General features: G+C 35.8%; 4 protein-coding genes across 17 annotated transcripts in view; 2 read left to right on the top strand and 2 right to left on the bottom strand.

Annotated features, from left to right (window-relative positions):
• Positions 1-3,541, bottom strand: part of LOC105448475 (ribonuclease 3) — a 6,343-nt gene extending 2,802 nt beyond the window's left edge. Inside the window, exons 1-5 of the mRNA XM_011687055.1 lie at positions 2,143-3,541; positions 1,265-1,505; positions 998-1,189; positions 556-913; positions 51-474 (exon numbers count right to left, since the gene is read on the bottom strand). Of these exons, the coding sequence (XP_011685357.1) occupies positions 51-474; positions 556-913; positions 998-1,189; positions 1,265-1,505; positions 2,143-3,083 (2,156 nt within the window). The 5' untranslated portion in view covers positions 3,084-3,541. The remainder of the gene's footprint in view (positions 1-50; positions 475-555; positions 914-997; positions 1,190-1,264; positions 1,506-2,142) is intronic.
• Positions 3,542-5,346: 1,805 nt separating this feature from the next.
• LOC105448474 (phosphorylated CTD-interacting factor 1) lies at positions 5,347-9,630 on the top strand. Of its 4 annotated transcripts, none has more exons than XM_011687053.1 (6): positions 5,347-5,472; positions 6,355-6,631; positions 6,715-6,870; positions 6,950-7,095; positions 7,452-8,816; positions 9,142-9,630. In XM_011687053.1, exons 2-6 carry the CDS (start codon positions 6,383-6,385, stop codon positions 9,419-9,421), a joined length of 2,196 nt encoding a protein of 731 aa, XP_011685355.1. In that variant the 5' UTR covers positions 5,347-5,472; positions 6,355-6,382; the 3' UTR covers positions 9,422-9,630. The 4 variants fall into 4 exon arrangements, with proteins under 4 accessions (XP_011685355.1, XP_011685354.1, XP_011685353.1 ...); XM_011687052.1 differs by having other exon boundaries at positions 6,314-6,631; XM_011687051.1 differs by lacking the exon at positions 5,347-5,472 and adding an exon at positions 5,759-5,881.
• Positions 9,631-11,538: 1,908 nt separating this feature from the next.
• On the bottom strand, positions 11,539-14,219 carry LOC105448471 (jmjC domain-containing protein 4). Of its 4 annotated transcripts, none has more exons than XM_011687040.1 (5): positions 14,153-14,219; positions 12,921-13,728; positions 12,532-12,829; positions 12,178-12,415; positions 11,539-12,095 (listed from the first exon to the last, which is right to left on the bottom strand). In XM_011687040.1, exons 2-5 carry the CDS (start codon positions 13,153-13,155, stop codon positions 11,667-11,669), a joined length of 1,200 nt encoding a protein of 399 aa, XP_011685342.1. In that variant the 5' UTR covers positions 13,156-13,728; positions 14,153-14,219; the 3' UTR covers positions 11,539-11,666. The 4 variants fall into 4 exon arrangements, with proteins under 4 accessions (XP_011685342.1, XP_011685343.1, XP_011685341.1 ...); XM_011687041.1 differs by lacking the exon at positions 14,153-14,219 and having other exon boundaries at positions 12,921-13,514; positions 13,609-14,027; XM_011687039.1 differs by lacking the exon at positions 14,153-14,219 and having other exon boundaries at positions 12,921-14,027.
• A 134-nt stretch (positions 14,220-14,353) lies between these two features.
• LOC105448472 (monoacylglycerol lipase ABHD12) lies at positions 14,354-20,520 on the top strand. 8 transcript variants are annotated; one of them, XM_011687044.1, is made up of 11 exons: positions 14,354-14,761; positions 14,947-15,079; positions 15,752-15,888; positions 17,886-18,004; positions 18,216-18,321; positions 18,441-18,640; positions 18,754-18,889; positions 18,978-19,095; positions 19,397-19,558; positions 19,673-19,800; positions 19,946-20,520. In XM_011687044.1, the coding sequence occupies exons 2-11, from the start codon at positions 15,068-15,070 to the stop codon at positions 19,983-19,985; spliced, it is 1,158 nt and encodes a 385-aa protein (XP_011685346.1). In that variant the 5' UTR covers positions 14,354-14,761; positions 14,947-15,067; the 3' UTR covers positions 19,986-20,520. The 8 variants fall into 8 exon arrangements, with proteins under 8 accessions (XP_011685346.1, XP_011685345.1, XP_011685348.1 ...); XM_011687043.1 differs by having other exon boundaries at positions 14,932-15,079; XM_011687046.1 differs by having other exon boundaries at positions 14,356-14,761; positions 14,932-15,079; positions 15,738-15,888.
• Positions 20,521-20,526: the final 6 nt, after the last annotated feature.

Raw genomic sequence — 20,526 nt, 5'->3', positions numbered from 1 at the left:
ATATGTCGCGTTTTAAATTATGTACCTTACTAATTGATAAGATTACTTACTCTGCATTTCCCGCATAGCTAAGCTGCGGTGGACGGATACCGAAGTGAACTATCTCGGGATAAGCAAGCGGTAACTTATTGCACGATTGCTCCTCTTGATTTCTATCTAGCTGATCAACGCGAACGCTGCACGGTTTCTTCCCTGGGTAAGTCACGACCATTCCCTTCACCTCGTCGGCAAAATCTTGCCATTTGTACTGTGGCATCGCCACCAATTTGAACAGATCATCCGGACTTATTAAGAGAATGCTGCTCTTTATCAAATAATTCAGAACTTCATTCATCGATAGGATCTCTTGACCGTTGTCAGTCAAGTCACGTACAAATCTTGGCATAAAATGAAACTGTCCGCAGCCGGATTTGTCCTGTGCTGCGTGCAGATCAAAATCTACGAGCTCCAAAATCTCTTTAAACAAATACGTCTCTGTGAAAATTTAAAGTATTTCAGTTAGGATAGATAAAGTGAGAGAAACATTGTTTTTATAAAATAGAGCAAACTGCTTACGAAAGTAGTCCAGCTCCTGTATTGTGAAATTCTCTGGCAACTTCTCTTCTATGTACAAAATTGTGTATTCGATATTGAATCTTATAACTTTGCACGTGGGTAACTTGACTAATGGGAAGTGAGAAAGCATGGAGAAGCCTTCAAATATAAATTCATGCTCGTCATGTTTGATAATCGTCGGTGTCTTGGTAAGAAAATTCGTCGGCGGACTGATCGTTATTCTGTAGTGATACAGTTTGTCCGCATTATTCGTATTCAAGTCACACTTGTTTAATGCACCTTCTCCAGCGTAGATGCCGTGTCTTATACCTGAGCGTCTCGATTTCGCGCTGCATCTACACAACGGGCCGTCATTCATCTGTAATTTAAAGTAATTACAATTAATATTTCGAAATGTCGAAGCTACATAAAAATTAATTTATAAAACATTTCGCGATATTACTTCTCCAGGATCGTTAAACCACATTTCAGGATGCAATCTCTGTGGATGCTGCTTTTTCGCCATTAACTCTTCCATTGTTCTGTCATCTTCATCCATAGAGTTCTCGCTGTCAGACGAGGAGCTACTGCAAGCTTCAGACTTATGACGACAAAGACGCGCTCTTGTTTTTCTCGGAGGTGGTTCATAAGGCGGCTAAGTAAGAGATAACGTAATACAGTTTTACGTAATTCCTTTATACAAGCCAATTTATGGAGAATAAATATGTACCTGCAATTCCCTCGCTGCAGCTGCTCTGTCTATTAACACTCTCCTAAATGTCGCACACACTTCTTGTAGCTTAGGAGTACTTTTCATTATTTTTGGATTGTTTTCATCCCTGACGTAGTAGAGATCCGCTGGCGACGTGCGTGTCCAAATCTTTTTCTCACCTTCCATACCTTTAGAGCCCATTGCCGATAATTCATCTAGTTTGCGCTTTATGTCCTTACTCGTTGCACAGTAATTACGTCTGATACAGACAATTTTTAAAATTATTACAATTTTTTATACAGCTCTTACATATAGAATGCAAATCATGTAATAAGAAACAATATGGTAATCAAATTGATTTCTTGTTTTCCAGAAATAACAAGTCCCATATGCAACAACTAATGCAAGTATACAGGGTGGCTTTTAATTTATCCACTCAAATATTTCGAAAAATATGGAAGATATAGAAAAATGTTTCAAATATACAAAAATTGCTTGTCTTGAAGGGAGACAAATAATGATAAAATTAATTGTTTTTCTTTTAGAATTCTATAATTCTTTAAATATAATAATTTAATAATATGATCTTTATAGTTATTCTAAAAGTATTGAAAAGTATTAAAGTAAGTGTTAAAAAGTCAATAGTTTAGGGAGATAATTTTTGCCTACTTTATTCTGGCACATTTTGACATGAAATATAAAATATCTCACAAACTATTCATTTGTTGATACTGTACTAATATTTTTGTGTATAGAATAACGAGATTAGTAGAACTGATTAGTGAAAATACAAGTTGCTTTAAAACAAAAAATCATGTAATTTGCATTGTGCAACTACATATCCTTTATATATATATATATATATATATATATATATATATATATATAAAACTTACCTATATTTCTCTAACAATATCTCTCTCTCAGTAGGACCCTTCGTTCGTTTATTGCTACTGATTGGTGTAGCGTCCCTGGTTGACTGCAGCTCCCGCGATTTCGATCTTTTCCTGCTTCTATTGCTAACGTACGATTCTTCCGAGCGAGACGTATAACTTCCGTATTTTTTAGATGAAGATCTTTCAAAGTGCCTGTTGTCGTACGTAGGGTCTCTCGAGTTGGATATTTCTCTGCTGTGTTGACGATATCTGTCCCTGTGATCCTCGTATTGCGACCTGTACGTTTTCTCTTGCTTACCATGTGGACTTTTGGATCTCTGTCTGTTAACTGCACTCTTGGATATGTCTCTATTATCATACCTCCACTTATGCTCTTCCGTCTTTTGCGACGCTCCGTACATTTGCGTCGGTTGCGAGCTCTTTTTGTCATACGTCGTGTCATACCACGAAGCAGGTGAAGCTTGTGTTGTCCAGCTCGTGCAGGAGTTGTTGGAGTACCATTCATTGCTGGAATTGTCGTACGCATTTTCGGATTTTATATTACTCCAGTTTGCATAATTTTCACCCGTGTACTGTTTGTGCGAGTAGTCCATTTTGCCGTAATACTGGTCCATTTGAGTCTGGCCGCACTGCGGATCCATTTGATTCTGGCCGCATTGCGGATTCTGGTAGGAGACACTCGGAAAATTGGCTTCGTTGTGGTAGGCAGGAGGTGCAAAGTGGTACATCGAATTTGTCGAGTTGGGAGGAACGTTGGGAGGTGCATTTGATACATTGTGCGGTGGTGCATTGTAGGAATACGAGGCGTTGTAATTGGGGGGTTGAGCGGAGTAGTCCGGAAAATTTGACATCTGAGGAATCGGGTAGTACTTTGCGTCCTGCTGCGCCGCTTCGGCGCCCCAGTACGTCTGTTCTGTATTCATCAACGACGGATCTGTCATTCTGATGCGAAATTATTTCCCTTGAAAGTGATTTTTTTAAAGAGAAATGCGAAGCTCGATACGCGACAGCATGCAATTCAGAATAGTAAAAATTTATGAGTACAAAGTTTTCCCTTCCTCATCAAGATCCATTTTCTTTTTTTTTTTTTTCAAGTTACAAATTAAAAGTGTCTTCAGCGTTAAAACTTTGGCACGTTACAGCTGCTCCATACACTTATGTATCTCGTTATTAATCGTTCTCCTCACATACATTTTCCTCTTCAGGTCACTTTGGTATAAAGTGCTTTACTCTGCCAATTCTTTTTGGCGTAAAATAATGCATTATTTAATTTTAACACTTTCTACTCTCCTCATAATTACATCGCGCTTGTTGATCACACACGTCATTCAACCGCAACAGATATCGACTTATGTCATATCGTGCATTCGTGCGCGGTGTGCAGTCTGTAAAGGTTAGAAACTAGAAAGTAACTAGAAAGACCTTCAAAAAAGAGATAGAGACGCAATTAAAAGAAGCGGCCTTGATGGAGACGCGGCAGATGACGACGCGCCGTCCAATCATCCGCCGCAACGTATCGTGATTTCCGGAAATGCGAGACGCTGATTGGCTCGCCACGTGGTTCCCTAACCTCGCCGTGCGGGCGATGCGACGGCATAGGCGGCCAATGGCGGTGGCGCGAGCGGTCGGATCGTGTGTCCCCGCCAATCAGCGTTCGGAGCGTTCGCTGACCAGATGCGGGGCGGAGGGGGGGGCGCATCCGTTTCCATTGCGTGCGCGGCCTTACATTCTCTCCCCTCGCAGCCCTTCGCTGTGCGTGCGTACCCCCCATGGTGGAAACATTACATGGTGAGCTCAAAACTTCGAAACCACGCCCCCTTTTCACGTCGAGGTACCGTTCACTACCTAGGCCTGCCAACTGTGAAAAATTAAATGTTTGATGCTGCTAAGTTACTACGACTGATTTAAATGCGTCTTTGTCACACTTTGCTATATGTGCATATTGTGTTCTTTTCTCGGCAAGAATCCACAGTAGGACCACGTGATTTCGAGTTCTTAAACAGATTAGGAGTAACGCGGGTCAATATGGTACGGTGCATTGTAAAATCTTGCCCAAATAAAACAGAAAAAAGTTGTAAGACAGAAGTGAGCTTCTTCCTTTTACCAAAGAACGACGTAGACGTTCGTGAAGGCTTAAAGAGTTTTTCTATTAGCAAAAATCGTTAATTAATTTAACAAAGAGAATCATCAACGTTAAATTGATCTACGAACATCGTTGTAATAAGCCGACTTCATTTATAAATTGTATAATAACTACACTACATATCCGATAAAAAAGTTTATTTAATATTTTCTTTTTAAAATAATTGTCTCATTTATCAACATTTTTTCTTCGCTTTTTATGTTAAATCCACTATAATTATATACTATATATATTTTATTATCCGTAAAAAACTTTTTATATGAGAATATATAGATATATATAAACATATATAAGAATATGTAATTATACCATATATGTTCATACATATTCATATATGTTTCTTTCCTTTGTAAAATTATTGTTTGATACAAGAAAATAATAATAAGAAAACATAAAAATTAATTAAAAGGAGAATTTTGCATTATTTTTTTTACAAAAAGTCAAGTTTTAAAGAATAAGAAAAAGTTTTTTGTATATATAATTATATATGTATAAATTAATTATACATATATTATATTAATATATTATATTATATTATATTATATTATATTATATTATATTATATTATATTATATTAATTATACATATATTATTTATTATGTATAAATTAATTATTTTTTATGTTTCTTTCTTATTATCATTTTTCTTGTATTAAACAATAATTTTACAAAGAAAAGAAACATATATACCTATATATATATATATGGATTTGTATGAACATATTTCGTATATAATTATATATTTTTATATGTTTATATATATCTATATATGTTCTTGTGTAAACAATTTTTACCGGGTTATACGATAGATACAATCAATTATGTATAGTACATTCATGATCCGAACTATAGTATAAAATAAAAAGAGACTGATAGAATATAAACGTGCGTGCAATGAAGACAACCATCTCAGTCGTAACAACTTTGCAGAGTAAAATATTTTATTTTTTGAGGTTGGCCAACAATGTTTTGAACGGTCAGAAAACAAGCGAGAGGGCAAAGAATTAGAGAGAGACGCTTGCAAACTGAGCCCACCATGCTATCCCTTCCACCATGGTACCCCCGTTCCTTCAGTTGAAGCAAATGGCGTCGTACAGGTGGAGATCGTTGCGTCAAATTTCACAAATCATGAATGAATTCTAAGTGCCGTCGCGCATTTCTCATGAATTGAGGGTATCGCCAGCTCCGGTAAGCATCCACGCGACCGCGGTGCGTCACGTGCACGCGGGACCGATCGCGCGGCGCGAGAAACCGCGTATTTTTCCTCCCCGGACGTTTTCTCAGTATGTAAACAAACATTGTGCCACACGCACACCGAGTCGCCGTACGAGTCGCGTACCGCGACGCCCCGCGAAATCCCACGGCTGTCACGAAATTCTCCGCGTCCTTTTCTCGCGATGTGCGCGTGATCCACGCGTGAGATTTGCGACGGATCGTATCGCGCAGATCACAACGTGTGTTCCTTGGGGCCAGCATCTCTGATGCTCTGTCTCAATTCCTTGCTCTCATTGCCTCTTCAATGTGTTTCTTCTTTCGAATTCTCGCAAGTTTTTCTCGTATCTCTTATACAGTGCTGCTTAATTCAACGAAGATATATGTAAGCTAAATGTAAAGATGCATTTTATTTGGATAAAATATATCATTTTAGCATTGTAAACTGTTACGATATATCTATATATATATATAATTTGATTGAAAGTATGTACATTTTTCTATGTGGAGTTATTATGTCATTGTTATGACTGATAATTTTACATAATTTATGTGCGTAACTCTGACAAAATTATAAATTATATATATAAAATTATATTTAATAATTGTAATTATATAATTAATAATAATTTTATGTAATCTGTCGTAATTAGAAAATTATTTTTTCTGATATAAAAGTATAATAATCTTTGCATAATCTATCATAATTGGAGAGTATATGCTTAACAATCTTTACACAAGCTGTCGTAATTATAGAATATATATTTAACAATTTTTGCATAAGCTATCGTAATTAGAGAATATTTATGTATTTCAGATACTTGTCACATGACAATATATTTGGATCAACGTTTTCAGTATTCTGCAACAAGGTGCATATCAAATCATGAACGAAGTAAGCGGAGGAAAGCAGGATGTACCCAATACCTCGAATTGGGAGGCCTTATCGGGGCAGTCGGTGCCAGCCATGCACCATCACCATCAGGCGCTGCAGCAGGATACAAATTCAACAGTAGCACAAGTTATAGTTCCTACGCCTGTCAAGCTCCAAACACCCATATTGACGCCTGCGCAAACCGTAACCGATCACTGTCCGCAACTCGGTCATATACAACAACCGCCTCTTATAGCTCAGGTGTGCCAAGGGAAATCTCGCACGCTCCTGGTGATTTTAATTTGCCAGATCATGAGGCTGATTCGTTCTCTTTCTCTCTACAGGTTGTACCACCAGGAAGTTTTCCGGAGCTCGAGTTATCTCTGGAACTTCAACAGCAAGGCTGGAAGAAGTTTTGGAGTAAACGAGAAAGTCGGCCGTATTTCTGGAACAAATTGACTGGAGAATCTCTGTGGGTAGTACCTTCCCTGAAACCTCAGGTACTGCAGAATATTGCAAAAAATTTATATTTTATAATGAAGAAGTAAAATGTAATATTACATATGTGTTCTATCAAAGTTTGATCCGATTACGGACCCACTTGGCATTTGTGGTGTGCCACCTCCGCCTGGAAATGGAACCATTCCAGCTACACCAACTGCTACATTAAAACGAAGAGCATCGGAGGATGGAGCTGTACCACCGGCAAAGAAATTTGTATTGGCGTACGTATTTAGTTTTATCAGGTTTAAGGCACACTTACAGCAAAATGATTGAATAATTTGTTTATTTCGAATTTTGGCTGGGGTGATATTATGGGGGATAAATTAAATTCTTTATAAAATTTTAAGATGCTCATTAGCATTAATATTATTAAATTATTACTTGTCCAATTTAATTCGTGTAACATTATAACTTCAGCTTCAGTTTAAGACTGTTTTAAAATCGATAAATAATTTGCGCGCAATTTGCATAAACTGAAAAATGTACATAAATTCACGCAAAAATATTACTAACAATAAGCTCTACTTTGATCGAATAAGCTTATTTCTATTTATTGTTAATTTGTTTATTGTTACAGGGGTCCATGGGATTTGGAGATACCTACGAATGTTATAATATATGAGCGAGCGCCGTCAAATTTGATGCACGTTCATCCTGAGGCGGAAGCCCTGCGCTGCGCTCTACTGGCGAAGCTACGGCAGTGTTATCAAGAGTTATGTCACACTCGCGAATCAATAGACGCGCCGAAAGATTCCTTCAACAGGTGGCTGATGGAACGAAAGGTCATCGACTGCGGCTCAGATCCGTTGCTGCCGAGTCAATGCTTCCCCGAGATTTCGATGTCCATGTACCGCGAGATCATGAATGATATTCCCATTAAGTTGGTAAGGCCAAAATTCACGGGAGATGCGAGGAAACAATTGTCGCGCTACGCCGAAGCGGCGAAGAAGATGGTGGAGTCGCGAGCGGCGTCGCCCGAAAGCCGGAAGGTGGTCAAGTGGAACGCCGAGGACACTTTCCAGTGGCTGAGAAGAACGGTGGGCGCCACGTTCGACGACTTTCAGGACAGACTCGCCCATCTGAAGCGGCAATGTCAACCGCACCTCACGGCGACCGTTAAAGCCAGCGTCGAGGGCATATGCCTGAAAATTTACCATCTCTCGACAGAGTATGCGAAGAAGGTGAAAGATAAAAACAATCAGATCCTCAAGGATAACGGACTCGGGGACGTTATACCGTTGGGAGGTCCCGCCAGCACGCAGAGAAAAGTTTGGTGTTATCCAGTGCAATTTTCCCTTCCCACACCGAGACTTCCACAGGTGGACTACCTCCCCGAGCGCGAGCAGATACTGCTGCGCTTCCACGGCGACACCATGTATATTAATAACACGCACTTCGCTAAATTGGAACATTTGTATAGGTATAACGGTTTCGACGACAAAAAGTTCGAAATGTTTCTGTCGCGCGTATGGTGCATGCTGAAACGCTACCAGACGTACTTCGGAATCAACGAGGGCCAGGCAACTCAGATGGCACTTCCGGTGACGGTTTTCGAATGCCTTCAGAGATCGTTCGGCGTCACGTTCGAATGTTTTGCCTCGCCTCTAAACTGTTACTTTCGGCAGTATTGTTCTGCGTTCGCCGATACGGACTCGTACTTCGGTTCGAGGGGACCATTCTTGGACTTCAGGCCGGTCAGCGGATCGTTCCAAGCAAATCCACCTTACTGCGAAGAACTTATGGAAGCTATGGTCAATCACTTCGAGCGTCTTCTGGCGGATTCGACGGAACCTTTGTCGTTCGTGGTGTTTTTACCAGAGTGGCGTGATCCAGCTCCTAACGCGCTCATAAAACTCGAGGGCAGTCACTTTAAGCGCAAACAAGTAGTAGTACCCGCCATGGAACACGAATACCGACATGGATTCCAACATATTCTTCCAAAGTACGTTTATAAATCAAATTTATACAGCCATAAGTATAAAGCATTGTTCGCAAATTAACATAAACGTTCTATATCTAACGATGAATTAGAAAACAGTTTTATTGATAAATAATATCCATTTTTGAACACAATTTTAATATTTTGTTAATCCTTGGCTTTTATTTTATTATCATCTTTTCCAGTAAAACGTAATAAATTAAGGATGTAATTGAGGATTTATACTTATAATCAAGGCTGTACTTATTAGATTTGACATGTGTATGATACGTGATACCTGAAAGAAAAGTTGAATAATATTTCTTTTTTATTTTCTTCTCAATTTCAGAGGTGAAGTAAATATCCGAGCAGTGCACGGCACATTAGTTGTATGGTTACAAAATCCAGCCGGTGCTGCGCGTTGGGGACCTACGGAAGAGCGAGTCGAAGCGTTATTGGAAGCGTGGCGACCCGGTAGAGAACGGGAAAGAGACAGGCAAGAGCTTCTTTCCCCACCGCGACAAACGCATCAGCCGATACCGTCAACGCCAGTGCCTGTGCCTGTGCCGACAACACCAGCTACGCCGACGGTGCCACCTGTACAGCCGCTACCAAGTCATCCTATATAATTAAGTGATATAATATAGTTGAACGAACGTGAGACGGCGAGAACGTACATATAGATATAAAATAGGAAAATAATTTTTCCTATGCTTGTGGAGATGAATATATTGTCTCTTGTAATATAACTTCTTTGTTAAGGAAATTTATTTTATATTTTATCAGATATAAATTTCTGATATAGAGAATAAAAATGTAAAAAATGAAAGAAATGTTAGGTAATTATATACAGAGAAATTAAACGTAAAAAAAATATAAACGTTACTTCATAATCAACAATATTTTCATGCTAAAATCCCCTGATGGCATGGATAGTTAGATTTTGAAACAATCTTGTGAAAATTGATTATTGATAACTGATGATCGATTAATGAACATTATTTGATTCTATGTATAGCAGCGGAGTAAAATCCTGTTGCTTACTTCTGTTCAGCCTTGATAAAATTAATGTTAAGGACTATATTGAGAAACATTTAACGTATAAAAAAAGAGAGAGTTTACTTATCGAAAGAATACAAGCGCACATTGCGGAAAGTCTAAACTTTGCAATAGTGGTTAATTGTTGTTGATCAATGCGTTGGACTTTGTGACATGTGATGCTTTAAATATTAGACTTGCTATGCAAGATAAAAAAAATTTGAGATATTGTAAATTTCAGAAGATTAGAGATTTACAGGAATTAACAACAAATGTACAGGCGTATGCTGTATGTATGTACGTGTGCGGATGTAGGTGGTATAGGATGTATGTGTCGTCTACTCTGCTTATTTGGTGTCTGAAGAGAGAAAATTTTTATCAAGAAACTGCGATAAAACTGTTCATCATATTTTTAACCATGACAATCTGTTTCTTTAGTAACGAGGTGTTAGAAACTAAGAGCTAGCTATATGCATTTCGTTTCAAATAGCTCTTTGCCGGTGCAATATTTTATATCAGTTTATATCAGTTTAAGTAACCGCGTGAAATCTATAAAAAAAGGAACGAACAGAATTTTGAGATTGATTCTATATAAAACTTCTCTGCATATGAGTGAGAGAGAGAGAGGACATTTTTATTATAAATATGTACAGTCGTGTCATAGAGAAGAGATATATAATGTAACTATGATTTTCTGATTTCGTTTTTTCTCAGAGAGGTCCTACAGATTCTACAAAATTAATCGCGAATCAATTGGAGAAATGATGTATTTCTATAATTCTTTTTTACATGCATATCTGTACACATAGGTGTAGCATATATCGGAATGATACACGGGACACTTAGAAATGGAAGTGGATGTGGACTAGATGCGCATTCATAAGTAATATATTATTGGAAATTATATACTTACAAACACGTGTAATTTCCAATAATGTATACTTGTGCGTTATTCAATTATTTAAAAAATTCTGTGGTCTAGGCAGTTTGTCGGGCACTTCTCTCATTGAAAAAAGTGATATTTGTATCTTATAAATTTTGTATATTTTTATTAAAATACCACATGTACGCTAGTGTATATACATACACATGCATATAGGCGCACGCATGTGCTCACACGCGTGTATAGCCATCTTTAGAAATTAGGATATTTATGCTTACATAATTGAGAAGTAAATAAGACAATACGTTAAAAGGATAGATATAAGTTACGTTCTGCGAGATACTATTGTTTTACGAGCAGCAATGTATCCACGATTAGGTTTGCACTTTAGCTTAATAGAATAACAGATAACAAATTTTTATTGTAAATCTTTACATTTAAATAGTAGTATACGTTTGACTAAAGAAAAAAAAGAATTACATTTTCTATGTTTAATTATTTTTTAAGAGTAAAATAAATTTCGCTCATGTGTCTGCGCTTTTAATATAGCCATATTCATTATAGAATCTAAGATCATTATTTTCTGCCATACTGTACGTTTCACATTTTTGCAATTTCTTTCTGAAAAAGAATTGAGAATTCCTTTTTTAATTATTTTAAAAATTTTTACTTGTGTCTGCTAGACGGCATCTAACATAACGTGCTTATTGTACAAAAGCAATCTTAAAATAAGCGATTCTGCAAAATGTTATCTTTTAAGAGAAAATTTAAGTGAAGTTGAGGGCGGGGAGATTTATGAAACTTGATACACACGTAGGAATGATATGCTGGTAAACTGTGAAAGTACATGCTATATTTATAATAGAATTACAATTGGCTTCTTAACAATTTGTCTTGATTTTTTTTTTTTAACAGTCTATTAGATTTCGCGTTCACGAAGAGGAACTGCATTTTTAAGACTCGAGACACTCGATAATGTTTTTCAGTAAAACGCGAGCCTCATCGTTCTCGCATATCAAATTGTACACGGACAGATCTTGCGCGTCTGTGATAACATCCTCCAATACGATTTCAAGCGCTCGCAAATCAAACAGGCAGTGATTACGTCCGAAATGATACTTATTAAAACTTACAACTCGATCCTTTTTTAACATAGCATGTAAACGATTCTTAGCAATAAATGATATAAATTCGAGAAACTGTTTGTAGTCCATGCCATGAGAGGCCTTCAGCATCAATTGGCAATGTTCGTTCCAGTTTGTCATGTCCTTGCAATCGTCTACTTCTTTCATGACGGATCTTAATTCCTTTTTCAAAGTATTCCACACGACGGTGATATTACAGCCGTTGATCCAGTTGTGATTAACGGAAATCGTATCATCCTATGCACAAAAGACGGCGTGTAATAAATTTTCCATTAATTTTAATTTTCTCCTTTTGTATGAAATTCTGTAACTAATTTACCAAATTCCAAACTTGATGATGCCATCCAGACGGCACAAACATAATCTCCCCTGCTTCTTGAAATACTTCGAAATATTTCAACTTTACAAGTTCCTCCGAAACTATATTGTACACCAATTGCCCGTTAAGATCACGAAGTTGGTCTTCTTCGTGTGGTTGCAAGAGCAGCCATCTCTTTCTCCCAACTATATTTGCAGACCAACTGTACGACATAAAGACATCTGCGTGAAATGGAGTCCTGAATATTGCAATAACAGTTAAAAATCAGTCTAGATACAAAGAAGAAGCAACAGTTAATGCATAAGAAAATTAAGATACCGAAGTCAAGTAATGTAACGTTGAAAAAATATTTACCAGGTCCCTTTTGGCCCCATGTATACAAACATGTAATCATCATTCAGCTCGGGATGAGCAATGTAATATTCGTTTAACCAGTCGGACGCAAAATACTGAGACACCTCGTAAATCGGAACGTCGGGAAAGTTCTTCACGCAGTGCCAATCTTTCAGGTACAACGACGGCATCGATTTGTCGTACTGGTTCCGCTTATAATCGATCCAATAGTCCAAGTAATTCTCCATGGGCATGTCATCCGTGACTTGCGAGTTGTAAAACTTTTTGTCACAATCGGCAACCGGGACAGTGGAGTGTCCTGGACAAATAGATATTACATTAACAATCCGTACCTCTGTGTTACATTAACAATCCCTTCCTCCTTTTCTCTCATCGAATTTCCCACTTACCAAACAGCGTGCGGAGCACCTCGAAATTGGGCGCATCGTTCAGCACCCATTCACGGCTGCACGGCCAGTTCTCGATTGCTTGCGAACTGATGACGCACGGTTTGTTACACAGTAGATATTTGGTGAAAAACTCGTTGTACGTCACCGTCGAATCGATTCGCTCGACCTGCTCGACTGTGCCGCACATGTCCACGTCGGGATACGAGCTACTGTCAATCTCAACGAGCGTCGACATGCTCTCGACTCGGCCTTTATCTCGTTTATTTCGACTAACGTAAAATCATCGCGCTCGCCAAGGTGACATTCGCAACATTCGGCAACAACACGAGTCTAACAAAGTTCGTTTCTGTAAGGATTCGCTGCCGAGGACGTGCGAGGACGCGTCGACGCGACCCAACGCATGATACTCTTCTCTCTTTTCTTTTCCTTGCCTTACGATGCGAGTTCCGCATTGAATTGACGCGAGTCAGCTGGGATTAATTTTAAACTACGAAAAATTTATCTCGTTTATAACCTAAGGACAACAAACATTACAGCGAATACACAAGTTTCAACTTTTTCCTTCTTTCTCCACAGCCCAGTGGATTTCCGGCTCTGGAAGTCACAGTGCCATATGTTATTATTACGATAAAGTACCGATAATAGACTTCTCAAGGGCGTATTATCTAATACACAACAATATAAATACCGACAAATGCCCGGCAGGGGCGGCAAGCAGGCGCGGCAAGGTCTCGATGCTCGATCAGCTGACAGCTCGATCCGAGACACTCCGGTGGCGTCTAACTTCAGGCCGACGAGCGCTCGCCGCCTGTGTGTAGAAAGTGCCACCGAAAAGATAAATCATTTATATTTTACTCGACCGAGCAATTGCGGTGCTGTTATTTCATAATAATTTTATTATCAGTAGTTTTATTATTTTACGATTAATATAACAATTAATGCGCCCAAAAACGTCAGTATATAATGTTCATTTATTCCGACCGAACGATATATCGCGGTACTGTTATTTCATAATAATTTTATTACTAGTAGTTTTATTATTTTGCGATTAGTGTAACAATTAATGCGCCCAAAAATGTCAGTATATGATAATTCATTTATTCCGTGTTATAGTATACACATCACCATCGGTGACATCACAGTCACGCTATTTTACTTTCTAAAGTAAACTGTACTTTTTTATTCGCGTGCTTTTATATTTCCGCATTCGGTAAACGAGACGCATAACGTACGGTTTTATAACGAGCCTCGGAGTGGAAAAGACGCGATTCGGAAGGAAGGAGTGGTAGAGTGCAAGAAAATGTAATCAAGTGTAATAGACCCGTGTTGCGGTTCTCTTTCGTTTCCTGTACCCCCACCGGTTGCCCAGCGATCACCTAACCATTCCTACCAACTTCACGTCACTTTCACTTTAGGGGCGAACCACGAGCGATTGACGCCGCCGGGACGTCAGTCCATGTCAGTCGGTACGCGTTCTTCAAGTATTATTCGCCAGTATTAGACGCGCGGAGTCGAGGTACAACGAGGGCGTGCGATCGAGGATACTTGGCTTATAAGGCGCGTTACAAATGTAAACGGAGCAAGAAACGCGTTTACCTCCGAGAGCGTCCGCGGTGTCTTCTGCCTGCAGCTTCTGCCTCTCGACGTGACGTAAAGCTTGACGTAAACGTCAAGCCCGCAACGCTCGGTCGATTTGTATTAACAGGCTACGAGTGCTAATTACATAAACCTAAACACCTGTCAAACATTCGACGAGATAAGTCACGCTCGATAACGCACTATATCGATCCAAGTCAAGTAACAATGGTATATTGGCTACCGAAGAAACGTTTCGTGAGAAGGTACTCGCCTCATTAAAGCTGCATGTGCAGGCCTCGCGTTTAATTCCCCTCATTCTCGCTCTCCCAAAATCGATTGGGACTTCTCTCCCAATCGATAAATAGTGTAGCGTAACTTTTACGGCCGTTTCGCTAGGAAGTAGGAACCTATACAGTCACCGTATTAATCATAGGTATCGTCCGTATAGGAGCTCTACATTAACGCATTAAAAATACATGGGAAGTGTATCGTATGCGAAAGAGAAAGACGTACTTTATGCGCAGAAACAATTTTTTTTAAGTGAAGAGAGTTAGAAGCTTTTCGATTGTATGATTTGCAAGGTGAACCTGTCAGTTTTATCCATATGATTTTTAGATATATACAATTGCTTTGACTCGTTGTATAATTTGTAAAGTGAACCCGTCAGTTTTTTATCCGTATGATTTTTCCAGATATATAAGTGAAAAGTGATAATAAAGATATATAATTCTAAAAGATTGATATGCTTTTTTTTTAAGTGTTACATTCTATTATTTCTATGTAACTTCTATGTATTTCTATATAATTGTTAAAAGATAGATAAATGAAGTAAGAATTCTCAGTGCTTAAAAGGAAAAGAAAAATACAGATAATATTGGGAGTCAGCGTGGTAATAATTAGTACACTAAAAGATTTGCACACTAAATTACAACCCTGACTTCCAACACCCTGTTATTTTTTAATTGAAGTATGACACATTTAATACATGTATAATGATTGTACTTATCAGACAAAAATATAGCGAATAATGTGAATTATATAAACTTCTATTCATACTCAGGAATATTTAAAGAAAAAATTAAGATTGTACAAAGATTGAAGATATGAATATATATGATACAATATATATTTATATTTGTGAATATAATTCGCGTAGTATTCCTTGTAATTATTTTTTCATCTTGTATCCATAAAAACAATTCTTAACATAATAACAATGAAACAATCTCTTATAACAAGTTTGTGGAATTAAGTTTGGTCGAGGAGGGGACTTGCGACGAGAGAATACTGTAAAGAACACAGTAACCACACTAACAATCATGATGTCGATGTATCTACTATTAGCGACAATAGTACCAATCGTCATCCTTGAGATTTGGTATATGGGAATGTAAGTTACTTTATCCATTAATCGTATCTCTGTGAATATTTTCGTATTCCTTTTCTTGTCGATGTAACTGGCGCATCGTAAGCTTGCAAGCTTTATTTAAACCAAGACGATATGTAAAGTCGATGTTTTTTTTGTTGGATAAAATTTATGTTCACCCGACTGTTTAAATGCTGTTGTGTCAGCTTATTATGACGCGGTGTCACTTTACATCCTGCAGTCAGTTATTCTGGTCAGTCACAGCGAATCAGTACAGGAATTAATCATCACCAAGTCAACTGCATGATTAAATGGAACTAAAGAGAAAAAAAAACTTTATCAAGACATTGTCTGTCATTTTTATAAACGACAATTTTATATTTCACTATAATTTTTCATTTTCCATATTAAGAAACGAATGTTAATCTAAATACAAGTATGTTTTGATTTAAAAGTAAGAAGAGGACTTTAGACTTTAGACAACTTCAGTTATATATATCTCTCTCTTTTAGACTAGATTTATCACCTGTTGCGAATGAGTTGCAAATAGGAGTGGGAGTGTAGTTATAATAATTCATCAAAGAGGGAGTGTTTTGAATAAAAAGTAATTACACAGCATTTTTGTTTTGCTAGCCTTGGGTTAACAAATATATGAAGAAACTCCTTTATTTTAATACGATTATTTGTAAGTATTTAACAATACACATTTGGTGAAGGGAGCGTGAAGAATGCGCATTTTAATACAATCTAGTTATACGGATTTATACAATTAATTTTACTAAATATACAAATTAAACAAGTCATAGTTGATATTATGCATAAATAAAACAGAATGAAGTGAGGATGTAAAAACCGACAGAATAAAATATAAACTTTAATAATAGAATATTGTAATAGAAATAAATACTCTGAAAGATACGTTTGTACTTAATTAAAGGAGCACAACTTGCTTTCTTTTCATTTGTAAATGTGACATCATGTGTGTAACGTCATCGAATAATTACATAAGTAATAGAAAGTTCTGATAATATATAGTTGTGTGTGTCGTAAACATCAAGAGATAAGATTAATGTCTTGTGTGTCATAAGTGTATCTTATTATAATCGAATTATAAACGCGTGAAAGAATGTAATATTCTGTGACTGCTATGAACATAATAAGGTATAATATCAATATATAATGTATATGTAATTTATTTTGCATATAAAAAATTTCTTGTTATTTAAAAATAAATTTCATTTAATACTTTTTCGTATTTGAATAGGTTTCGTGTCTTAATATATGTATTTATTGTTAGTTGTAGGAGTTTTTATTCTACATGTACGTGTACTTTTCCTTTGACAGCTGTTGCATTCAGCTATTATATTTTTATTAATTTCTTATTGTTGCTTTTCTTTGTTTTTATTATTGTTTTTTTTAGCTTCTAAATGCCATTGTTCTGTGTTTTTTTGTGGCAAATGCAAACCGCTTAAGTGCAAAATTAACAATGTAGAATTCAATGATTACATACAAAAGGTTCTCGAAAATTCTTTTAGAGCTCTTCAATCAATCTGAAGTCAATATTTTCTCGATGAAGTAATCATTTACTATTATTTTTGTGTATTTACTGTAATTTTGATTATTATATATTTTATTTGTATAATATAAAGTTTTTTTACAAATTAAAATTCTGTTAACATTTTTAATTATTTATAAAATATACTTATAAAACATATATTTTATTAAAAATTAATTAACAGAAACAAATACATCTCGATTTTTTGTTGACAGAAAGTTAATTTTATATCTTAGTTGGCAAAGAATGTGCAACTTTAAGGACTTCAGATGATTTGAGGACAGTTTCATTTCAAAATTTTCTTGCCATATATTTTATTAGTTTTAATGTCGTGATATTAAATATGTATATTATTTAATATCACGATTAATTGCACCAATAATAGACAAAAAGCTTCGCTAAATTATGAATTATATACACAGCTGTGTATACATACACATGTACATATATAAATACTATATTACAGATGCTTAACTTGGACTATGAAGACCTCTATGCTGATATACCTTATAATATTTGGGCTTCTACCTATAATTTTTCATTATTCTTATACTCTTCAAAAGAAGATACTTTTTTTAAATTTTGGTGAGTAATTAATTTAATAAAACGTAGCGTAAACAAGCGTTATAAAAAAGTTAGTAGTCTTAACAATTTGTATGTTTTTATAAATTAATTTTCGAATGAGTATGTAAGAAATATTGAAGTTAACTCTTGCTTTGACGCGTGAATATGTCGAGATATGATGAAATCATAGCTTGTACATACATTAATAATATATAATTTTAATTTATTTCAGTACATTGGCCACTTAAAGTAGAGTTTTCCAATCCAAAGTCGATTGGTCTAGAAGGTGCCAGAAATTTTTATTTACATACTGATCAGCAAGTAAAGTTAGGTGCATGGTGAGTGATTACACATTACCTTATGTGAAATTTGTAATTTTATAAAGCACTTCTGTGTATTATTGTTACATTTTAATATATAATAGTGGATATTATATTAAACGGTAATCTTTTTGCAGGCAGATATTACCTCGGTCGTTATTAAATAATTCCATACCTGCGACAGATGAAGCTTATGAAGCGGCTTTAAGTAATGCCGAGCAACCTGTGTTTTTATACATGCATGGAAACAGTGGTAATAGAGCAAGTTCGCATAGACTTGAGCTTTATAAGCTTTTCCAAGACCTAGATTATCACGTTATATGTTTCGATTATAGAAGTGAGTATTAAAAACTTGTATTCATTTTTACATCAATTTGTACAAAAGTACCGTTTACGTTTTGCGTTTCAAAGGAAGTTTCAAATTCAAGTTCTCTCATCGATTTTTTTCAGGCTACGGCGATAGCGATGTAGTCGAGCTCTCTGAGGAAGGCGTAGTTATGGATAGTAAATATGTTCTCGAGTGGGTGATGAAGAAAGTTAATGGTTCAGCTCCAGTTTTTGTTTGGGGTCATTCTCTGGGAACCGGGTAAAAAATTGATTTTCAATAATCTCTTACAATACAAATTGAAATTACTATTGTAATTATATGTAACTTTTCATTTAATTTCATTTAGAGTCTCTACGCACGTATTAGATCTGCTAGCAGCTGAAAATATACAGCCAACTGGATTGTTTCTGGAAGCACCATTCAGTAGCATACAAGATGAATTAACAGAACATCCATTTGCACAGGTATATTTTAATTATTAGCTCTGTGTTTTTGTTATAGCTGAATTCTTCTATTTTTTTTCTATAAGTGTACACTTGCTGTACTTGAAATATATATATATATATATGTGTGTGTGTGTGTGTGTGTGTGTGTGTGTGTGTGTGTGTGTGTGTATAGGTACTTAAAAGTTGAATGTATTTAAAATTTGGCGAAAATGTGATAGAAAATTTTAGTGTAGTCTAGTGCAGCAACACACAAGGCATCTAATAGCTTCTCAAGTATAAATAGTATTGCATCCAATAAACATACATCTATTTTATGCAGATATTCAAACATTTACCATGGTTCCATTGGATAGCTGTTGAACCATTTTATAAGAATAATCTGCGATTTGAATCTGACAAGCATATTACTAAGATTGACTGTCCTATTATGATATTACATGCTGAAGATGATGGTGTAATTCCAGTTTTTTTGGCAGAAAAGGTATGACTATACAATATATCATTTACAAATTTTTACATGATTGTATACAATATACACTGTTATAAGGAATTAGTATGCTGAATTAAAGTTAATACAAGTGATTTCATGTTTCAGCTTTATCGAGTAGCGTTAGATAGTTTTGGAAATAACACAAGTCGTATTGAAATGATAAAAATAGATTCATCTTATGGACTTGGACATAAGTATATCTGTAGATACAAAGAACTACCTAGTATAATTAGGTAAGTTGTTTACATATTTCCAAAATAAATACAATAATTCGTTTTCCTCTGTTACGAAAATTTTTCATTAAGACATGAATATTGAGACAGAATTGTGTCATTCCTGTTATAACGATTAATATTATAATGTTTATTATACTTTCAGGACATTTGTCGCCAAAACACACGGAAATTGGACTGAATAACTATTATTTGGATTAGAAAATTAAAACTGTAAATTATTTCGTAAATTACGATATAATGTAAATTATGTCATAAGATTCGTAGAGTCAGAAATTATTTTATTTACATAAAGTAATGAAAAGTAATATGTTTATAAAATTAGATTTCTGATAAAAGATGAGGTATTTGAAAAAGACACATTTTTAATATTTGAACGATTTTTTTATTTTTTAAAAACTCTTGATAAAAATTCTGTTTTTTTAAATATTATATTTATTACAACTTTTATATTTAACATCCTAGTATTATAATTGTATGTACAATGTGAAAAATACTGTGATGTCAAACGCTTAAACTGTGCACTTCATTTTTGTGTTTGAACTTCATTTAAAATTGTCAAGTGTAAAATTTATTTAGATAATACATACATTTTTTGAATGTGGTATCGTATGATACAATTTGTCCTATACTCACATTTTTTTATTTGATGACAAAATACATTCGAAAAATATTGTAAGAATTGTCTGTTAAATAAATGGAAATGCATTGATAGTGAAATAATGA

This window comes from Wasmannia auropunctata, unplaced genomic scaffold (assembly GCF_000956235.1).
Source record: "Wasmannia auropunctata unplaced genomic scaffold, wasmannia.A_1.0 LD336085.1, whole genome shotgun sequence".
NCBI lineage: Eukaryota > Metazoa > Arthropoda > Insecta > Hymenoptera > Formicidae > Wasmannia > Wasmannia auropunctata.
The sequence above is the reverse complement of the archived record's forward strand: the minus strand, read 5'-3'. Positions and strand labels throughout refer to the sequence as shown.

Bases quoted from the DNA above. Each gene is read 5' to 3' on its own strand.
- LOC105448474 (XM_011687051.1), top strand. From the start codon at position 5,766: ATGCTCTGTCTCAATTCCTTGCTCTCATTGCCTCTTCAATGTGTTTCT. The intron at 5,882-6,354 runs GTAAGCTAAATG...CAACGTTTTCAG, and splicing joins TTAATTCAACGAAGATATAT to TATTCTGCAACAAGGTGCAT. The intron at 7,096-7,451 runs GTACGTATTTAG...TTATTGTTACAG, and splicing joins GCAAAGAAATTTGTATTGGC to GGGTCCATGGGATTTGGAGA.
- LOC105448471 (XM_011687040.1), bottom strand. From the start codon at position 13,155: ATGTCGACGCTCGTTGAGATTGACAGTAGCTCGTATCCCGACGTGGAC. The intron at 12,830-12,920 runs GTAAGTGGGAAA...CTATTTGTCCAG, and splicing joins GGTGCTCCGCACGCTGTTTG to GACACTCCACTGTCCCGGTT. The intron at 12,096-12,177 runs GTAAATTAGTTA...TTTTGTGCATAG, and splicing joins ATCATCAAGTTTGGAATTTG to GATGATACGATTTCCGTTAA.
- LOC105448472 (XM_011687044.1), top strand. The intron at 19,096-19,396 runs GTATATTTTAAT...TATTTTATGCAG, and splicing joins CAGAACATCCATTTGCACAG to ATATTCAAACATTTACCATG. The intron at 19,559-19,672 runs GTATGACTATAC...TTCATGTTTCAG, and splicing joins CAGTTTTTTTGGCAGAAAAG to CTTTATCGAGTAGCGTTAGA.